At 30.8% G+C, this 21,665-nt stretch overlaps 4 protein-coding genes across 4 annotated transcripts; 3 read left to right on the top strand and 1 right to left on the bottom strand.

Annotated features, from left to right (window-relative positions):
- The first annotated feature begins 5 nt into the window (after positions 1 to 5).
- Positions 6 to 7,768, top strand: LOC130893188 (autophagy-related protein 16-1). The gene is made up of 3 exons (XM_057799076.1): positions 6 to 190; positions 390 to 566; positions 2,689 to 7,768. The coding sequence occupies exon 3, from the start codon at positions 2,721 to 2,723 to the stop codon at positions 4,362 to 4,364; it is 1,644 nt and encodes a 547-aa protein (XP_057655059.1). The 5' UTR covers positions 6 to 190; positions 390 to 566; positions 2,689 to 2,720; the 3' UTR covers positions 4,365 to 7,768.
- An 855-nt stretch (positions 7,769 to 8,623) lies between these two features.
- Positions 8,624 to 14,071, top strand: LOC130893191 (proton-coupled amino acid transporter-like protein pathetic). The gene is made up of 6 exons (XM_057799078.1): positions 8,624 to 8,743; positions 10,740 to 10,932; positions 10,984 to 11,215; positions 11,276 to 11,636; positions 12,158 to 12,339; positions 13,522 to 14,071. Exons 1-6 carry the CDS (start codon positions 8,702 to 8,704, stop codon positions 13,925 to 13,927), a joined length of 1,416 nt encoding a protein of 471 aa, XP_057655061.1. The 5' UTR covers positions 8,624 to 8,701; the 3' UTR covers positions 13,928 to 14,071.
- Positions 14,072 to 14,501: 430 nt separating this feature from the next.
- LOC130892596 (CD82 antigen) lies at positions 14,502 to 17,516 on the bottom strand. The gene is made up of 6 exons (XM_057798073.1): positions 17,378 to 17,516; positions 16,355 to 16,638; positions 15,853 to 16,077; positions 15,181 to 15,363; positions 14,917 to 15,126; positions 14,502 to 14,860 (listed from the first exon to the last, which is right to left on the bottom strand). The coding sequence occupies exons 2-6, from the start codon at positions 16,508 to 16,510 to the stop codon at positions 14,573 to 14,575; spliced, it is 1,062 nt and encodes a 353-aa protein (XP_057654056.1). The 5' UTR covers positions 16,511 to 16,638; positions 17,378 to 17,516; the 3' UTR covers positions 14,502 to 14,572.
- A 502-nt stretch (positions 17,517 to 18,018) lies between these two features.
- On the top strand, positions 18,019 to 21,584 carry LOC130892186 (uncharacterized). Its single transcript, XM_057797408.1, has 4 exons — positions 18,019 to 18,267; positions 18,912 to 19,147; positions 19,206 to 19,354; positions 20,251 to 21,584. Exons 1-4 carry the CDS (start codon positions 18,222 to 18,224, stop codon positions 20,768 to 20,770), a joined length of 951 nt encoding a protein of 316 aa, XP_057653391.1. The 5' UTR covers positions 18,019 to 18,221; the 3' UTR covers positions 20,771 to 21,584.
- Positions 21,585 to 21,665: the final 81 nt, after the last annotated feature.

Genomic DNA, 21,665 nt, shown 5'->3' with positions numbered 1-21,665 from the left:
GTTAATGGAACGAACAGAGCAACTTCCAAATGTTGATAATCATTGATCGATGTCAAAAATATTTGACAATACTTTGCAAAATTAGTCAAAATATTGAAAATCTCAATATTTCGATCACGTTTTTTATGAGATTTTGAAAAGAAAGTCGTGTATAATAGAAGCAGAGGAACAAAGTTCTAAAAAATTCTCAGTAAGTTTTTCTTGGTATATTATTCTAACAAAACACCGATAAAAACTAGTATAAATCAAATAAACAACTCCGATAATAGAACGATATCTTCGTGGTTTGTACAAACTACTCATTTTAATTTTATTTTTTTATCAAATCTAGAAAAAAAAAATTAGTTTTTCGAGTCCTAGCATTAAAATTAATGTATTTTATATTGTAGGTTGCAGTGATTTCAAGGAATTATCAATGACTACTATATCTGCAGTACCATTAAAGTCGAATTTTGTAAATATTCATTCCTAAAAGTATCGCATGTTTCTGTTGCATGGATAAGTTCAGCAAATTATATAATTTGCATGAAATACATGTTTACACTGTATTATGCAGCTTAGTGCAGGTAAATGTCGATTTTTTTTCTACTTAACTGTATATAGTTCCTCGAATAGTACCTAGTTTATATTAATTCATATTTTGACTAATAGAACTTGGTGTAAATTTATAAGATTGAGAGGAAATCCACCGAATTGACAAAAATACATGATAACTGACTTAAATTACTTTAAAAATAGCATGGGCACTTTGTTTTAAGATATAATAGAGTATACTGAATGTATTTTCGTGTTTTTTTTATATAAATTTTATTTTTTGCAACAAATTAACTTTGAAAAATTAATAATTAATACATACTATAAGTTTTAGAGCCAAAATAAGATAAAACTATCATCTAATTATTAAATAATGAAAGAATTGTTATAATTTATTCGAGTTTTAGATTTACATCATCATTTATGTTTGTTAGAATTATTCTTTCGATGAAAATATTTGAATTTTATCTTGTTATAGGATCTTTTTACATAAAATTTGTTTAATATTTTTTAATTCTGTTCCTACCGCTTCTGTTTGTCATAAAAACGTGTTTAACCCCTCAAAACTTTCCTAATATCGCCCTGGGGGTCATTTTAAACTTTTCTATTTGAATATTCTACATAAAATTAATAATATTTTTAGTATGATAGCTTAAGTATATTTATTTTCAATGAGTCAACTCAACTTTATCATAAATAACAAAATAAGGATGATGATGATTCATTATAATGACATCCCATATCAATTTTTTGATAATAGGTTTTATATATAAAACTAAAATTATTGAAAATAGATTTTAAAGAATTCTCTCCTACGAAAATTTGTTGCTTATTGGCAAAAATTACAACATAACAATTTTATTATTGTTTGATTTAAAAAAAAACTCATTATTTAAGATTTCCCTAATTTTTATTTTATTTTCAAAATCTGTCAACGTTGCTGAAATTGATCTCTCAGGTGTAAATATACTTCAATCATTTAATATTTTAATAACAATATAAGTACGATATTCACTACCTAACCTCATTTCTTTCTGTTTATTTAACTTTTTGAATTAAAATTGATATTATACTTACATCTTTTTGTAATTTGATGTTTTGGTTGAAGGTTTTGACAATAAAAGTAACTAATATGTCAATAATAGTTCATTTTTTGAAAAATTGATATATAATAGTTTCAAAACTAACAAAAATTGAAGACGTCCATTCTTTAAAATCATCATTGACAGTTTGACAGTTGTTCGGCCATCTTTGCCGGGTGGCATACAATCTCTTTCGAAAAATTTGTTCCTTTTGTAAAAATTGGCGAATTTATCATTTTTAAATTCTTAATCTCGATCAAATTTATTTAAAAATGCTTCATTACTGTTGTAACTTGTTGAAAGTGAGAAGAAATGCTTGTTTAAGAGCTTTAACATGCAGTGCATATGGGTCAAAATTGTTTATAATTCTCATCATGTCAGTACTTTACTTCACTCTTCAAGGTCAGAAAATACAGATGGTTTTTTTTAATATTAAGATTTTTTTGTATGATTATAAAATAAACACAGTGAATATTATCTATGAGACACGCCTTATATTCACTTGGATCCATTTTATTCACATAATGCCACAAAAACAAAACTTGAAATATTAACAAACGTAGAATTAATATTCGGCAATATGGCCGACTTGTCAAAGTCACGTGTTATAGATTGGTGTATAAAGTATATAACCACAGAACTAGACTGATCAGTGATCAACAAAATGTTTTAATAAATTTTGTAATTATTATAGTCAAGGTATTGATTGGTGATTGGTGTAAATCAATTTTGCGGAATACAGTCACTTTATTAATTGTAAAAACTGATAAAAAAAACGTTCATGGGAAATATTTTAACCTAATTTTACTGACATTTCAACTTCAATTTTATAAAAACACGAACACAAAATATAACTAGACAGATCAGTGACCATCAAAATGTTTGAATAAATTCTGAAATAATTTGATTTGCGAATAGTGTCAATTGGAATAATTGTAATATACAGTGAACATTGTAAAAAATTGTTTATGAACTCTAGGTGATGAGTTAAAATGAGTGTTCATATAAGTGAAGTGATTTGTGGTGTGAATTAGAGTGATCACATTAATTATTTTCTATTTTTTTTTTGTAGATTATCTAAAACCGTAATTTTTGGACGCAACTATGTACGGAAACGATGTTTTCTGGAAAAATTCGATCCTATCTCAATTGCAAGAAAGAAATAGAAGGGAAACGGATTTATTTCAAGATTTAGTGAACGAACACAACAAATTATTTGAAAATTACAACACGCTGCACACGGAAAACATCCAATTATCGATCCAAATCGAAAAATTGAAAGGCGGGGGCGGTTTGGGATCGAAAAGTTCCAGTTTAGGCGACATCCGGTACCAGGAAAAAATCCAACAGCTCGAACGAAAACTTTTAGCGCAAGCGGAAGAACTGACGGAATTGCATAGGAGGAAAGGGGAAAACGCGCAGCAAATAATCGATTTGAACGTAGCGGTGCAGGAGAAGGACAAAAAAATAGCGTCCAAAGACGCGATTTTGGCCGAAAACGCGGCGACGATAATCAAATTGCAAACGGAAGCGGAAAATTTGGAAAAATCGAAAAGCGAAGTTTTGTATTTGTTGGGCACCCTAAGGGACGAACACCAATCCCTCCAATTGTTGTTCTCTTCGTTGGAGGACAAATTGCGCAAAGCCCAAGATGAAAATCGCCAATTGGTGGAAAGATTGATAAAATACAAAGCGAAAGACGCCGATCGGATGAACGAGGAAAACGACAATTTCCTGAAAAAGCGCTACGCCAAGATACAAAAGGAAATCGAGGAGGCGTGCAAGGACGCGAGGAATTCCCCGGAGGAGTTGACCGAAGGCTGCGGCCCTTTGTGCACGTCGAACCTGCCGGCGTGCGCCAGCGTCAAATTCGACGCGCACGAAGGCGAAGTGAGCGCCGTGAAGTGGAGCCCGTTGGAGAGGTTGCTGGCGACCGGGGGCGCCGATCGAAAAATCAAATTGTGGGAAATTTCGAAAAACTGCCGCGAGAAAAAAGCCACTTTGGTCGGTAGCAACGCGTGCGTGATGGCGATCGACTTCGATTCGACGGGATCTTTGATATTGGGAGCGTCGAACGATTACGCGACCAGAGTATGGACGATCGCCGATCACCGATTGAAGCACACGTTAACCGGCCATTCCGGCAAAGTGATGGCGGCGAAATTTTTGGGGGAGGCGTCGAAAGTGGTGACCGGAAGTCACGATCGCACCTTGAAAATATGGGATTTGCGCAGTCGCGCCTGCATCGAAACGAAATTCGCCGGTTCGAGTTGCAACGATTTGGTGACCGTGGATAGCGCCGGTTCGATCATAATCAGCGGTCATTTCGATAAGAGCATCCGGTTCTGGGACTGTCGGTCCGAATCGAGCGCCAACAACGTGGTTCTTAACGGTAAAGTGACGTCTCTCGATCTGACCAAGGACGCCAAATATCTAGTTTGTTGCGTGAGGGACGATACGTTGAAATTGCTCGATTTGAGGATGAATCAAGTGGTGACTTTGTTCGCTTGCGACGGTTTTAAAGTCGGTTGCGATTATTCGAGGGCGACTTTTAGTCCGGACGGTCAATACGTCGCCGTCGGTTCGGCGGACGGTAGCGTTTATATTTGGGGCGTGAATAGCGCGAAAGTCGAAACTATACTCAAGGAACACGGTTCGGCGGTAACGGCTACGTCTTGGAATCCGTTCGGAAATTTTTTGGCCACAGTCGATAGGTCTAGGAGGGCGGTCATTTGGTCGGATATTTGATTTGATGTCTGATCGACCACCCTATTTCCTTTTTATCTATTTCGATTCAAAATATTACAATTTTTCGCCGATAATTTTTCTTGTTCGATCGATATTTTTTCCGTTTAAACCTTTTTTTTTGTCCTTGGTATATATGATGGAGATTTCTTATGGTTTTTATCAACTTTTTCTTCGATACTTCTCAATCTGTCCGGTTGGAAATCGTTAAAACACGCTAATTTGGCGTTTTCGAATTCATAACATCCATTTATCGACGCCCTAAATGTCTGAAATGGCCATTTCCGGTTTTATCGATAATTGAATCGGCGAATTTCCGGTTTTTTCGACTAAATTTTCAATTTACGCGAATCAAATCATCAAAAACACGCTAATTTAGCGTTTTCATCGTCGTAGAATCCATTTATCGACGCCCTAAATGTCTAAAATGGCCATTTCCGGTTTTAACGAAAACTGAATCGGCGAATTTCCGGTTTTTTCGACTAAATTTTCAATTTATACGAATCAAATCATCCAAAACACGCTAATTTGGCGTTTTCGAATTCTTAAAATCCATTTATCGATGCCCTAAATGTCTGAAATGGCCATTTCCGCTTTTATCGATAATTGAATCGGCGAATTTCCGGTTTTTTCGACTAAATTTTCAATTTACGCGAATGAAATCATCAAAAACACGCTAATTTGGCGTTTTCATAGTCGTAGAATCCATTTATCGACGCCCTAAATGTCTGGAATTGCCATTTCAGGTTTTGTCGATAATTGAATCGGCGAATTTCCGGTTTTTTCGACTAAATTTTCAATTTATACGAATCAAATCATCCAAAACACGCTAATTTAGCGTTTTCGAATTCTTAAAATCCATTTATCGATGCCCTAAATGTCTGAAATGGCCATTTCAGGTTTTGTCGATAATTGAATCGGCAAATTTCCGGTTTTTTCGACTAAATTTTCAATTTATACAAATCAAATCATCCAAAACACGCTAATTTGGCGTTTTCGAATTCTTAAAATCCATTTATCGATGCCCTAAATGTCTGAAATGGCCATTTCCGCTTTTATCGATAATTGAATCGGCGAATTTCCGGTTTTTTCGACTAAATTTTCAATTTACGCGAATGAAATCATCAAAAACACGCTAATTTGGCGTTTTCATAGTCGTAGAATCCATTTATCGACGCCCTAAATGTCTGGAATTGCCATTTCAGGTTTTGTCGATAATTGAATCGGCGAATTTCCGGTTTTTTCGACTAAATTTTCAATTTATACGAATCAAATCATCCAAAACACGCTAATTTAGCGTTTTCGAATTCTTAAAATCCATTTATCGATGCCCTAAATGTCTGAAATGGCCATTTCAGGTTTTGTCGATAATTGAATCGGCGAATTTCCGGTTTTTTCGACTAAATTTTCAATTTACGCGAATGAAATCATCAAAAACACGCTAATTTAGCGTTTTCATCGTCGTAGAATCCATTTATCGACGCCCTAAATGTCTAAAATGGCCATTTACGGTTTTAACGAAAATTGAATCGGCAAATTTCCGGTTTCTCGACTAAATTTTCAATTTACGCGAATGAAATCATCAAAAACACGCTAATTTGGCGTTTTCATAGTCGTAGAATCCATTTATCGACGCCCTAAATGTCTGGAATTGCCATTTCAGGTTTTGTCGATAATTGAATCGGCAAATTTCCGGTTTTTTCGACTAAATTTTCAATTTATACGAATCAAATCATCCAAAACACGCTAATTTGGCGTTTTCGAATTCTTAAAATCCGTTTATCGATGCCCTAAATGTCTAAAATGGCCATTTCCGCTTTTATCGATAATTGAATCGGCGAATTTCCGGTTTTTTCGACTAAATTTTCAATTTACGCGAATGAAATCATCAAAAACACGATAATTTGGCGTTTTCATCGTCGTAGAATCCATTTATCGACGCCCTAAATGTCTAAAATGGCCATTTCCGGTTTTATCAATAACTGAATCGGCGAATTTCCGGTTTTTTCGGCTAAATTTTCAATTTACGCGAATCAAATCATCACCAACACGCTAATTTAGCGTTTTCATCGTCGTAGAATCCATTTATCGACGCCCTAAATGTCTAAAATGGCCATTTCCGGTTTTAACGAAAATTGAATCGGCAAATTTCCGGTTTTTTCGACCAAATTTTTAATTTACGCGAATGAAATCATCAAAAACACGCTAATTTAGCGTTTTTATAGTCGTATAATCCATTTATCGACGCCCTAAATGTCTGAAATGGCCATTTCCGGTTTTAACGAAAATTGAATCGGCAAATTTCCGGTTTCTCGACTAAATTTTCAATTTACGCGAATCAAATCATCAAAAACACGCTAATTTGGCGTTTTCGAATTATTAAAATCCATTTATCGACGCCCTAAATGTCTGAAATGGCCATTTCAGGTTTTATCGATAATTGAATCGGCGAATTTCCGGTTTCTCGACTAAATTTTCAATTTACGCGAATCAAATCATCAAAAACACGCTAATTTAGCGTTTTTATAGTCGTATAATCCATTTATCGACGTCATAGGTAGATTAAAATATTCTAAACTTACTTAAAGTAAACCTAACCTAAAAATAGATACGTTCTTCGTTCTTAACAACATCAACAAGAGAAAGTTCCCAATGGGGATTTAAATAAAAAGGAGAATAACGATTATTTCTGACTTTTTTCTTACTCAACCTCTTTTTACTTTTCGATAAAACCCCATTCTCCTAAAAATAGCCCCCGTGAACCGGAAGTACTAATTTCCGACATCTGAGACGTCGATAAATGGATTGTACCACTTCAAAAACGCTAAAACAACGTGTATACAAAGTATATCCTATATGAGGTGGTTATTCTTTTGAAATCTTCTTTTCCATTTGGTCAAAATATGTGTTTTGCTAAGAAAGTTTCTATACCGGAATTTTATTTACGTTTACAATTAAAAATATTAATCAAAATTTAGTATTCCCCTTTCTAATCCTTACAATCACCCCAAATTTTACTAATTCAACTTTAAAAATCTATCAAATCCCTTTATAAGAGCTTCAACTATTAGATTCAAATCCGATCGAATTTTCGCCTACATACCCTTTTAAAAAACATACTACATTAGTGAGTTCTCCACAAATCATATATTCTTATCCACCCTGTAAGTCTAACCTGTTTTCTAACACGGATGTTTACTGTGAAAGCGATGTTGCCTTGTGAGTCGTGGTTCCGTTAAAAATAAATGTGATTTGTAGTGACCCCTGTACGTCAAAACGCGAACTTACCGATCGATTGTATATATTGTATATTGTTTAAACTGAAATATGTTTCTTCTCTATTGTTGATTTTTGTTAATGTATAATTCAATATTTGTAAAATAAATATGATATTAAAACGTTAAAAATTATTTTTTTTCGTCCTTAATACTCAATGTTTAAATTAGAGATCGTGTTTTATTCGATTGAAACATGATACGATCAGTTTCTCTATATCCGAATTAGTTGCCAGATGTAAAAAAAGATTTTGACATTACTAATAAAAGAAACTTCCAGTCATGGATTCGATAATTAAAAAGTCGATACATTTATAAAATTAAGTTTAAAAACAAATTTATAAGAATCACAGTCAAGTTGTTGACATAACCTAACCCAATATAATGAAATTTCGTAGACGATTTGGCGAACAGATTCACATTTCCATGGGCGTACCGAATATTAAAATTATTTTATCGTTTTAAATTATATATAATATATGAGTTTTATATATTTATTATAACATTCTTATTAATTCTCTATGATTAAAAATAACATACATATTAGATAAATAATTGAAATTATTTAAAAATTATCAAATAATCATAATACAACGTTTTGTTTTTATTTTATTAAAATCACCACGTTCATGAATGTTCGTGAATATTCGTGACATCGGATTTTAGTTCGATAGTCAACGTTATACATAAGGGCAGTAGTATTACAAAAAGCCCAATGAAATTATTGCATGAGTGGAATTAGAATTGTGTTATAATTGTGATATAGTATACAGCAAGTTCAATTAAAATATAAAATAAGTTAATTTTATTAGAATATTGAAAACAAATAGTGATTTAGTTAGGTTAGGTCGGCAATTATAACGTATATTATAAAATAAGTTATTTGAATTTATTGTACAACATATGTACGTACGACACTGTCGACATATTGGTAGGTGTTTATATATATGTATGTATCTCTCGTAAAAATTTATTAACACATATGATTAATCCATCGGATATCAGTTATTCAATGTTTTTAACATTAAATCAAATCAGTGTTTACAATAGACGTTAATGTGAAACATGAAAAAAATTTATGGATCAATATCTGTAACGACAGTAAACGTAAGTATATCAAATAAATTTATCAATCTAGATAAACATTTTGTGCATGTTTCCAAATACCACAATATATTTTTTGTTTATTCGAAGTCCATTTCGAATAGCCACCAAGAAACTTTGTTACAAGATACTGAAGATTATGCGTCGGATACTTATTTACGAGGTGCAATCGATGAGTTAAAGTTTATAACAAACATTTTTATTTCCTCCGTCAACAATTATACCATCTCTTAATCCGGTTCTGTTAAAATCATAAAATAGAGATGGGCAGGTGTGGTACTTTCTGATTTTCGTTACTAGCCGGTCAGAATATTATTAACCGTTTGTAATCTGAAAATTTTTTCATCTTCTGTTGTGAACTAGGATTTTTTATTCCTTAATATGTTCTATATACGTTTTCCTTTAATTTATTTCATACTGTATTAGTGTCAATTTGTTCTGTTAGGTTATGATCAATAAGTTGTTTAAAATCGCAGTTTATTCTGCATACAAAACGGGAAAACAAAAAATTCATCGTATTTCTGAGTCACACCTCGTATACTTATAAAGTAAGGTTCGTTTACCCTGCAATCCACCGTAGGTTTTAATCATAAAGACGAAAGTTTCCTAATTTTAATGAATCATGTATTGCTTTGTATCTAAGTTTACGGAAACGATTATCGGTTATTAGAAGAGAAGAGTTCAAATTAAAGAAGAACGTATCCGCGGCAAATTCCATACGATAACATTATAAAACAATAGTTCACTTGCTCGTTAAGACGAAAGTAAATATTGATAAAACCTTTGAGAAATGTCTGGTAATCAGAAAAAATGTTTATCTAATAAAAATCACCTGAAATTGTTTTAATTATATCCACAAATACTTTAATAAATTAGAATTTATATTCTGAACTGAAAATAAGTAATTTTATAAAAAAAGTTCGTCCACCTCTATAATATTTCCAAATCTAATCATAGAACATTAAACTCTTGACAAGTCTTTATTTTTGAAGGTTCCATCACCTATGCGGGTTTAAGAGCAACGTTGCCAACGCTAGTTATTAATTTTTTATAAAATAGTAAATTTTAGTTGGAATTTCTAAAAATTATTAACGCTTCTCATTCTATGACTTACAATGGTAGATTTTTAATATGAAATACATTCAATTATTTTTAATTTAACTTCTAGATTTTGTTTAATAAACACAGATATTTAACTTGGCAACTCTGTTATATGGAAAGTAAACAAAGTTTTACAGCTAATTATGTGGTTTTTGAAACACATACGATATTATTCTTCGTATTTAAAAACCAGATTTGATTAATAAATTGAAACATCTGCTATTTAAATGAATCGGAAATTTTATATAGGGATTATATAACAAATGAGGTCAAATTATAATAAACTCATAATGTACTTTTCCTATTCATAATATAGTTATCGTTTGGAATTTTGTTATTATTTTACACTTTTATCATTCTTAATACATTTTATAGACACAATAATGGTCAATATTAAACAATGAAAATTAATTTCATTCTATTATTTATTTCTAATTCATTTTATGGAACGTTTTTAATGAACTTAAATATTGTCTTGGTTTTTAATCACTTTGGTACAATTATTTCAGGTCGACTCATTAAAACCCATAGGAAATTAATTCAAACTTGCATCAAAGTGAAACGCAACGTTGCCAAATTTCAATTATGTATATGTAGGTAGTTTAGTACGTTTCTAGTAATGACAATATTTTGTAGTGTGTCCCTATTGCATCTAGCAAATTAACTAGTTAAAAGTTTTTGTTTCGTACTGTTTGTAGATTCTAAATTGTATATTTATCAAAATTAACAGACCACAACCGAACGTACAAATATATTTATTAGTGTTGATTCATTTGACCGAAAATAACCGAGTTCGAACGATCGTATATGTATACACAAATTGGTTTGGTTCGGGTCGGTTAATTTTGTCCAAAATGGTGGAAAATAGAGGAAAAAAAAGGGTATATTTTTGTTATAGGAAAGTCGTCCGAAAACATCGACGTCTAAAAATGATGAAAAACAACATCTTCTCGAAAACGACGGTCAATCGGAACCGTCGTTTACCAAAACCGATTTTTCAACTAATTTTGAAAGTTCCGTTTTGGACCGTTGTATCGAGAATCCGACGTCCAATTTTGACACAATGATTCATTTATTAAAAGCCAACATCGGTAGGAATAAAACTCGTTGATTTATATTTGGTATAATTATTTGTTTTAAAGGTACTGGTATATTAGCGATGCCGGATGCCTTCCGCAATTCCGGTTGGTTAATTGGATTATTCGGTACTTTGATTATGGGTTTCATTTGTACACATTGCATGCACATGTTGGTTAGTTGTGCGCATGAGCTGTGTAAAAGAACGCAGAAGCAAACGATGAGTTTCTCGGAAGTCGTAGAGAATTCGTTCAAAACCGGTCCCGAGTGTTTACAACAATATTCCAAGGTCGCCAAGTAAGTTTATACAGGGGGATAACGAAACTCGATGTCTTATAAAACATTTTATATTTACAGAAGATTAATAAACATATTCCTGTGTATAACACAACTGGGTTTTTGTTGTGTCTATTTCGTTTTCGTCGCCGCCAATATTCACGACGTCGTCAAACATTATATTTTCGAAATCGACGTTCATTGGTATCTGCTTATTTTGTTATTTCCATTGATTCTTCTCAATTGGGTGAAAAGCCTCAAATATTTAACGCCGGTTTCGTTATTTGCTTCGCTCGTAACGTGCAGCGGCTTGGTGATAACGTTTTTCTATTTGCTACAAGGGGGATTGCCGAAAATGTCGACAGTGAAAATTTTTTCTTCGTGGGAAAGGTTACCGCTGTATTTTGGAACTGCCATTTATGCTTTCGAAGGCATCGGTGTTGTAAGTAATACAAATTTATTTTAATAAACGGAAATATAATTAGACAGACGTTTTACATCGTTGCCACGTTGTCATTTTATTATTTATATTAAAGAATACTGAAAGGTACAAACTTTCTTTATTTACGTAACTCGTTATGACGAGCGGAATATTTAATTCGTTATTAAATACAAAATAAATCACAAAAACAAGTTTTTTTTCCTCACAACAACGTTACATGGTTGCCAAACGTTGAAATATGATTTCACTGTTACATTAATAATGATTTAAGTTACACTTTGGATATTTAGATTTTGTTTAGTGGCTGCAATGGTCACGTGAATTGACATTTGACAGATTGTTATTAATTTAGTTTTTACAGTGTTTTTTCACTTAATAATTTGCAATTAAAAGTGATTTTAACGAAGATTTTGTTGCATTGGATTGTTGCAGAGACAATTTTTTTTGTTTCGAGTAAAACGTAAAGTTAATCGAATTATTCGGTGTATTAAAATTGAATAGAAATATGAAAATATTTTAAGGTTTTGCCATTGGAAAACAATATGAAAAATCCACTAGATTTCAGTGGGTGGAATGGTGTATTGAACACTGGTATGGTTATAGTCACATCTCTGTATACTGCTGTGGGTTTTTTCGGTTATCTGAAATATGGAGAAAGGGCAGTACTGGGCAGTATCACTCTATTGATTCCACCCGACGAACTGTAAGTACCTATATCTAATTGAAGTCTCTTTTTGTTGTAAACCAGATAAAAACTGTAATATTTCGTTTTTTTTACTTGCTTACCACTTAAATATATAAATTTATCTTAAATATGTGATTTAAATGCTATTTTTTTCACTCACCTTTACTTTTACTTCAATTTTAATCGATAAACTACATATTTAATATCAAATTTACGTCCTCGAGATGGGTAATTGTTACGATTCCCTGTATAAACATTATAGTAATATATATAATGAAATATTTTTTGTTCCGTTGTTTTGGCAACTTTACTTTCAATACTTCACTACTTTCAATTCACGTTCTTTATTAAAATTATCAACTCAACTCAAAATATATCGAATAAAAATATTAAAAAAAGCAGGAGTGCTTTTAATTAACATGAGATAGAGAGAGATGAATATCTATTAGCAGTGCGTGTTGCCTACGTCGACATTAGTTTTTGCAGATATGTAGTTCAATGACCTAGACAGAAGACTTCATTTGGATTCATATGTGCGCCGACGTTGCCAAATTTTATTCTCAATAATATTTCAAACACAAATATTCGTTTTTTTTTACCTGCTTACCAGAATAGATTTAAATGAAAGACACTTAAATATATAAATTTATTTTAAATATGTGATTTAAATGCTATTTTTTTCACTCACCTTTACTTTTACTTCAATTTTAATCGATAAACTACATATTTAATATCAAATTTACGTCCTTGAGATGGGTAATTGTTACGATTCCCTGTATAAACATTATAGTAATACAAATATAATGAAATATTTTTTGTTCCGTTGTTTTGGCAACGTTACTTTCAATACTTATGTTCAATTCACGTTCTTTATTAAAATTATCAACTCAACTCAAAATGTATCGAATAAAAACATTAGAAAAAGCAGGAGTGCTTTTAATTAACATGAGATAGAGAGAGATGAATATCTATTAGCAGTGCGTGTTGCCTAAGTCGACATTAGTTTTTGCAGATATGTAGTTCAATGACCTAGACAGAAGACTTCGTTTGGATTCATATGTGCGCCGACGTTGCCAAATTTTATTCTCAATAATATTTCCAACGCAAATAATTTAAATTGAAAATGTTTAATTTATGTGATAGTTTTTTTTTACATTTCGGTTAATCTACAATTGATACAACGTTAAATTTTTATTTTAGTTTGGCGCAATCGGTTCGTTTGATGATGGCGGCGGCCATTTTCCTTTCTTACAGTATCCAGTTTTACGTACCATTTAACATAATATGGCCGTCGATTCGAAATAATTTCGAAACGGAAAAATCTAAAGATTTAGCCGAATATATAACGAGGGCCGTACTTGTGTTTTTTACATTTATAATAGCCATAGCTATACCTAATTTGGGAGCGGTGATATCGTTAGTAGGTGCTTTTAGTAGTTCGGCCCTGGCTCTCATATTTCCCCCTTTCGTGGAAATTATAACTTTTTGGCCGGATTGTTTGGGACGCAACAAATGGATGTTATGGAAAGATATATCGATTATTTTGTTTGGATTTATTGGATTCGTTGTAGGGTCCTATACAAGTTTATTAAATATCCTTGAATAAATATCATTTTTATTATTTAAATAAACGTATGACAATAAAGAAATAGTGACATATCCATAAAATATATATTTAAAAATAAATTTATTATAACGATTAATGTACAAAATGTGTTATTAAAAACATTCCATTAAATTATTTTAAAAATGCAGTTTCTCTTACCTACCTTTTTCCCAGTGTATTAAACTACTTCCTAAGAATCAACTTTCATATTGACAACACTGTAAAAATTCGTTCATTGCATCATTTAGAAATGATATATTTCTGTGTTTAACAGTTCTATGATTTTCTTCTTCTAATTATTTTAATGTTGCCAATGTCAAAGTCGATTTTTAGCAAACACTCATAATAATGAAATATTTAGTATTAATTCGGGTTAGTTTTTTTTTTTTTAACTCATGAATATTCCTGTTATTTCAATTCTATTCTCATTAAAAACAAATACCACGATAAGAACATTCGACAGCAAGACAGTTTTATCAATAAAATAATTAATGACATCATTGAGTAGTCGTTAAAAACTGACTATGATTTTTTGATACTTTGACTTTGATTAAATAAACGTTAAAAAAAACAATTTTTATAGAAAAAAAAATTATATTACGATTATCATAATACTCAATACTTTAATTATGACTCATAAATACATCATGTAGCCTCCGATACTCTATAATTCTGCTTATAATTTCCTGTAAGAGCGTACGTTTCGTTGCTGTAAGCTCCAGCATCAGAATTAGTGCGTTCAAAAGTGATATCGCCGTCTCGTTCGGAATTTTTGGAATTTTCTCCAACTTCTTGATTATGGTGATATATTCTCGTACAAGTGACTATCGAACTTAAAAGTACAGTAAATTCAACGAGAACAATTACGAGACCGATACCGAGAAACGCCATGTAACGATCCCTATACCATCGTTGTAAAGGTATTCGACATCCCTAAAATAATAAAACACCCTTGTATACGACGTTTCGAAATTTAATTATCGATTTACCCTCGTATGTCTGAATCCTTCGTGTCTGTTCGTGTCCAAAGCTTGACATAAAGCTAAACTGACAGGTTCGGGATTCAAATACGATTTAGTGTCATTATCATTCGATAATTTACAGCACGTCAAAGGTACTGAAAGTGAAGGTCTCAATGATTGTAACCTCCAATAAGAGGCATCGTATTCATTAGACGTTTCGATACCACAACAGTGAAACTAAAAGATGAGTCAATGATTAACGAGACTTTTTTTTTTTTTTTGGTTTCTTACCGACGCTTGTACTAAATCTATAGCGTTTGTGAATTGATCTTGATTTTCGCTACCGTAATTTCTTTGCAAAGCATCTATCAATTCTTCGCTATTTATACCTAGACCCATACAACTAGGCCATATCCACGCTATTATAAAAATGGCACATTCCCCTATGAGTATTAACATTACAAAGCAAAAATACTGAAAATTAAATGTAAAACTAATTATTTTAATAACGAAAATATTTTAATGATTCAGCAGATTTGGTTTTACATAGTTGTCATATTTCAATTGTTGACATAAAATCATATACTTAATTTACAACTATTACACTCTTTTCAATCCATATAAAATAACAATAATGATTTCAAATAGAATAACTAATAATTACCGTAGAATATTAATTAATTATTTATAAAATTCAAATAAAAAAATAGGAAATTGAAGTATAAGAAATTGTGATATAATTGAATGATTTATAAAAAAGTGAATCTGGCAACATTGAAGACCGATACCGCACGGCTGCTGTCAACGTTTAGAATACGCCGAGTAATGATTTAACTTACACTTTAAGTTTTAAGATTTAATTCTATGGCTGGAATTAACTTTAATGTGAATACTTCAAAGGTAACGTAAAATAAAATCAAATAAATCTACACATTTCACATAATACTAATAATATGTACTTACCATGCTTAATAAATAATAATTGTGGAAACAAGATGCCCAGCAACCTAAAATAGCAACTAATGCTATTAACGATCCAATTAACGAAGCTCCAATTGAAACATAGTACAAAAGAGGATGAGGGAACGTTGAAAACGGCCCCGATGGCGATACTAATTTCGATATTAACACGTGTTCAGAGTCGAAAAAAATTAGCATACCTCCTACGATAAGTGTAAAACCTGATATCTAAAAATATACATTTTTTCATATATATATATATTCACTTTTTTGTTTGTATACATGTACAATACTTTTTTTAGTATCAGGTTTTTAATGTTTTTGTTTTGATTTTAATTATTATATTAACACGTCATCCACTCTTCGCGCCAGACGACGTTAATTACGTCAGATCACAAAAACCGCTACAGAATTGACTTCACTAATACAACGTTGCCACTTCGTTAATATGTTTTATATGTTAGATCTAAAATTCTTTTGGTTCAAAATAATTTATAAAACTTACCAACATTAGAAAATTGCATACTGCTAACAAAATTTTACTACCGACCAAAGATACTGCCATTTTTAACACTTTTATTATTTTATTCTTGTTATATTTGATAATATCCACTACGTGTTTAGCATCTTTTCGAAGATTCAACCAACAAATACCAGACATAAATGAATTAAATGGATTAAGTGATTGAATGACACATATCTTAATGTTTCACCCCAGGTTCACTGCATTTATTAACGAGTCAATTATGAGATGTAAGTACGTCTCAATGAATATACATCGAACAGTAACTGAAAAATAAACAGGAAGTAGCTTGTCTATTTAAAATATCGTGTACTTCGAATATTCACGAAAACAGTATTAACAAATTCACATTTCAAATTAATTAGTTGAATTATTTTTATTGGAAATATATCTCATAGACAAAAATATATACAAAACCTATAAATATATAGTTAGTGCCATCTATTATGATTTACGTCAATTAAAAAGTGATAGAATATAGAAGATTTCGTTCGTCGCGAATTATATGATACGTCACTGATCGTTATACTAAAGGCAAAACGTTTTCACTTTAAATTAATCGGGAAAAGTACAGACGCTCTCTTTGAATAAACATTAAATTACTTGACCGTATCTGTTGAACTAAATAATTAAATATGATTTTAAAGAACGAAATCCAACCATATCTGTAGCAAATATATACAAGGCGATTCATCACGAGGAATAATTACAAGTTTTTGTGTAAAAGATTTCTGATTATATCGAAATTATACTATTACAAAATTTAAATGCGTCAATGACTGATTTTTTGGTACATTTCAAACCTAACCTCACAATTTTTATTCGAAACTTTTTTATAGTCTACAATAAGTGATTTTTTAGAACGACCCTGTAGCTATAGTAAAATTAAAACAGTGAATAAACTTTTTTAATTTAAATTACAACAAAAAAAATTTATCTAATAAAAATCAATCGTGTTTATTTTAATATATTGTTTACTAATGAATTATTTAATTTAGTACATACCTGTATATATAGACCGATTAATTCAGTGCATCCTATCAATTCACAAAATACACTAATACACCGGCTAAACCCGCTTCAACGGATACAATGAAAAGTTTAGAAATTGTTTTATTGTATAATATACTAAAGCACATAAAAGAGACAGGAAGGAAACGGCAATGAATGGAACCAAATGCCAGAACCAGGGAAACATACGAGGGTACACGAAAAGGATCTATGAAAGAATTGTATCAATGAAGTTTACTTATTTATAATAAAATATATCAATAAAATTTGAATTAATTATTATATAGTAGTATATATCATTATGTTTATATAGTTTATTAGTGACGTTTTTTAATCAACAATGGTAGATGTATTAGAAATGAAAATGGTACATATTTAGTTAACAATATACCCCCGTATATAAAGTTGATTTAGATTTCAATTAAATAAATACTAAAATTCGTTCATTTTCATTACTTTCTTCATTTTGTATCCACAAAGATTTTTTATTATTTCAAGGTCATAAAAACGATAATTAAAAATGCAACTATGGCAGTTCGCAATTGAATATGTATCGTTCACAAAAAAGGTCTCAAATGTTATTTCAAAATTCTTGAGTAAATTCCTAATTTTTATTATTTTTTAAAACCTAGTTCGGCAAAGTAATCTTGGTTGGAAACTTATTAGAGTCGATGTTATAAAAAAGAAGATGACGTTTGGTAACGGAAATTTTATAATTTTTTGATAAAAGAAGTATATTAATATGTTTATATTTCCATTTTGGTAAATAATGTGAATAGTTTTAGTGCATTAATAAATTATTGGTTTATTAATATATATACTTTGCTTTTACTACAAGATGGATCAAATGTTACCAAGCCCTGGCTTCAGTATCCCTAGTATTGGTAATTGTATTTGTAATTATTAAGTCATAAAATTATCAAAGGCTGAACGTTCATTGTTATTTTCGAAATACATAGTAAAAAAATGTAAAATCAAAAATTATATACGTATACGTATTTAAAGTATATTATGAAATTGTCGTATTTTTAGGTTAGGTGAAGTTATTAAATTATATATGGGTTTACGTGATTTACATTTTATTTAGTTAAAATACTCTATTTTATTTTCTATTGTTTGGTGTATTAAGTTCTGATTCTGTATATTCTACCAGTCAATTTGTTTTACTTTATCACTATTAAAAATTTTTTTGTCGCTTATCATCTTTTTCAATTATTGATACAAATATTTACTTTTTTATAAATTAGGATATATTTTTCTGAAAATACTTGATTTCTAATTTATATCTAAAAATTTTTACATTGAAACTACTCTGGCAATACTGGAAATAATTTAAATGTGTTTGCAATTTTTATTTTTTCATTTATTTCACTTTTTTATCGCTTTTTATAAACTTTCAAGTAAATTATGGATAATTTTTTATGCTCCACCCTTATAAAACAGAAAAAATGTGGAACTTAATGAATATGTTATTTATAAACTGCTAAATTAGTGGTAATTTACAAAAATCGATTTTATCTTATAACAGGGACACCTCTTCATCAACCAGAAGAAGACCAATTAATCTTACCTAATGCCCTCCAACAACAGCAGCAACTACAGCAACAAATACCTGTTAGTAACTCTCAAGTGCCTCCGTTGGCTCCAATGGGAGGACTGACACCAACACTAGGACTGGGCATGGGCCACGCAATGTCCATGCCACAAACTAAATACGTACCTGGATTTGCATTACCCATGAATTCAGTAGCACCACAAACACCAGTTAGTTAAAATTTAACATTTGAATTTATTGATATTTAATTTATTTTTGCTATTTTAGCAACATACCATGATGAGCCCAATGATAAATTTAGGTGGATCAGTAACTACCGGAGCCGGAGTAACTCCAACAATGGGACCATCGACTCCTTCTCCAATGACACCCATGACACCACATTCTGCAGATCCAGGAATCATTCCACAATTACAGTAAGTTATTTAAATTTTATTAATGAGGACAACGGAATATGAGAAAAGAGAGAATATGGAAGAAAATAGACAGAAAGTAAAAGAGAAATAATCAAAGCTAAAGAATTTTTAGTGTTTTTGAGCTTGGGAAGTTTTTAAAAATATATAATATGTGATTTTTTTGGGTTTTTAATTGAAGCACCGAGAGAGCTGTAAACTTTATAAAATCCTAATAATCCCCAATCTTGTGATTGGGAGTTGAGCGTTACCATTAATTTAAACCGCAATAACAGGAAATAGTAAAAATGATAAGGGAATATTTGAAAATTGCAGAAACGGAATGTACAGGAAGTTCATCTTTAGATAATGTGGATAACAATGTTTTATATCTTCCGTCACACCTTAAAAGTACTGTTAGTATGCAAAAACTGCAGTCAAACGTAAAAGAAATAAATAGTTTATTGTATAATCAAAAACGATGCATTTAGAATTAACATTGTAAGTAGTTTTAATTTGTTGTTCCTTTTAATTGGAATAACTATGTCTATTTCAAACTTCGTACTTCGATTTTTTGCTTTTGTTTTAGTCCATACTGTTCAATTCAGTAGTTCAAATGTACCACACTTTCGATTACTGTTAACCATTCAGTAGTTCAAATGGATCATCATAAAATATGAATTATGTTGTACCTACATTAATTTTTAATCATTCTCATAATTTTCTACTTCGATTTTGTGTTATTTTCCCATTATTTTCAGTTTTATCTTCTTATGAAATATTATCTCGACTATTTCAACAATTGAGGGCGAATTTGGTAAAAATTTCCTTCCATACCTGGCTATATCCCCAAGATTTATAAGTTGCACAATTATAAGTGTATAAATCCAATTAATTTTTGATTTTCTTTCATTTTTCAGGAATATAGTATCGACGGTAAACCTGAGCTGCAAATTGGATTTGAAGAAAATAGCTCTACACGCCAGAAACGCCGAATACAACCCTAAACGTTTCGCTGCGGTGATAATGCGGATTCGAGAACCTCGTACGACAGCCCTAATCTTTTCTTCGGGAAAAATGGTATGCACCGGCGCCAAAAGCGAAGAAGATTCAAGGTTAGCTGCCAGAAAATACGCCAGAATAATCCAAAAGCTGGGATTTCCGGCTAAGTTTTTGGATTTCAAAATTCAAAACATGGTCGGAAGTTGTGACGTTAAATTCCCTATCAGACTCGAAGGACTCGTACTCACCCACAGTTCTTTCAGCAGCTACGAACCAGAATTGTTTCCAGGACTTATTTATCGGATGGTGAAACCGCGAATAGTTTTGTTAATATTTGTGTCTGGTAAAGTTGTGTTGACCGGTGCTAAAGTTAGACAGGAAATTTACGAAGCTTTCGATAATATTTATCCTATTTTGAAAAGTTTTAAAAAACAGTGAGTATTTTTTTTTAAATTATAATTGTTCCTCTATTTTCATTGTAAATTTACTTTTAGTTCTATTCAACATTGAATTTATTGTGGGTATCGTTCATTGAATTTTGAGTTTAATGAAGTTTTAATAGTCCATATTATTCAGTAGTTCAAATGTACCATACTTATAAATATCAAATTTACTTGAAATTTCAAAGATTAATCAATATTTTGATATCTATTAATTTTATAATCGTAGTTTTGTTGCTGGACTCGTATTTGTTTAATTTTTTTCCTTGTATCATAAGTAAAAATCAATATTTTGTGGTTTTAATTCAATTTTTCTTCGGAATAAGTCTTTGTCTTCATTAATATATATAATAAAGTCCTTGAAAAACAGTAATTGTCCTGTAATAATCACGAGACTTTAAAAAATTGTTAAAATCACTTTCAGTCTTGTTGCGCATAAAAAAATGAATATGTAAAATTCTGTACTTCAATCAAATTCTTGATAAATAGAAATTTGTCATTTATTAGTGTGACACATTTGAACTACTCAATGCTAGGAACTATTAAAACCTCGCTGAATTCAAATTTTATTGAAAATATAACAAATTTAATTAAATAATGGAAAAATAAAAGCAAAAATCAAAGTTAAGGATTCGTAATGGATGAAATTCCAAAAATTGTTGATTAAAAATAATATAGGCACTGCATAATTTGTATTCCTTTATATAGGTGATACATTTGAACTACTGAATGGTAATAATCATTTGAAACTGCACTAGGATTTAATTTAGTTGAAAATGTAGCAGATTCAAATTGATAATCGGAAAATAAAACCAAATATTTGAAATAGAAAGTCTGAAACGAATCGTATTCTAAACATTTTAGTTCTTAATGCAATTATTACATAATTAAAT

The sequence above is a fragment of the Diorhabda carinulata genome, chromosome 4 (genome assembly GCF_026250575.1).
Source record: "Diorhabda carinulata isolate Delta chromosome 4, icDioCari1.1, whole genome shotgun sequence".
NCBI classification, from domain to species: domain Eukaryota; kingdom Metazoa; phylum Arthropoda; class Insecta; order Coleoptera; family Chrysomelidae; genus Diorhabda; species Diorhabda carinulata.
This window is presented reverse-complemented; position numbering and strand designations above follow the sequence as displayed.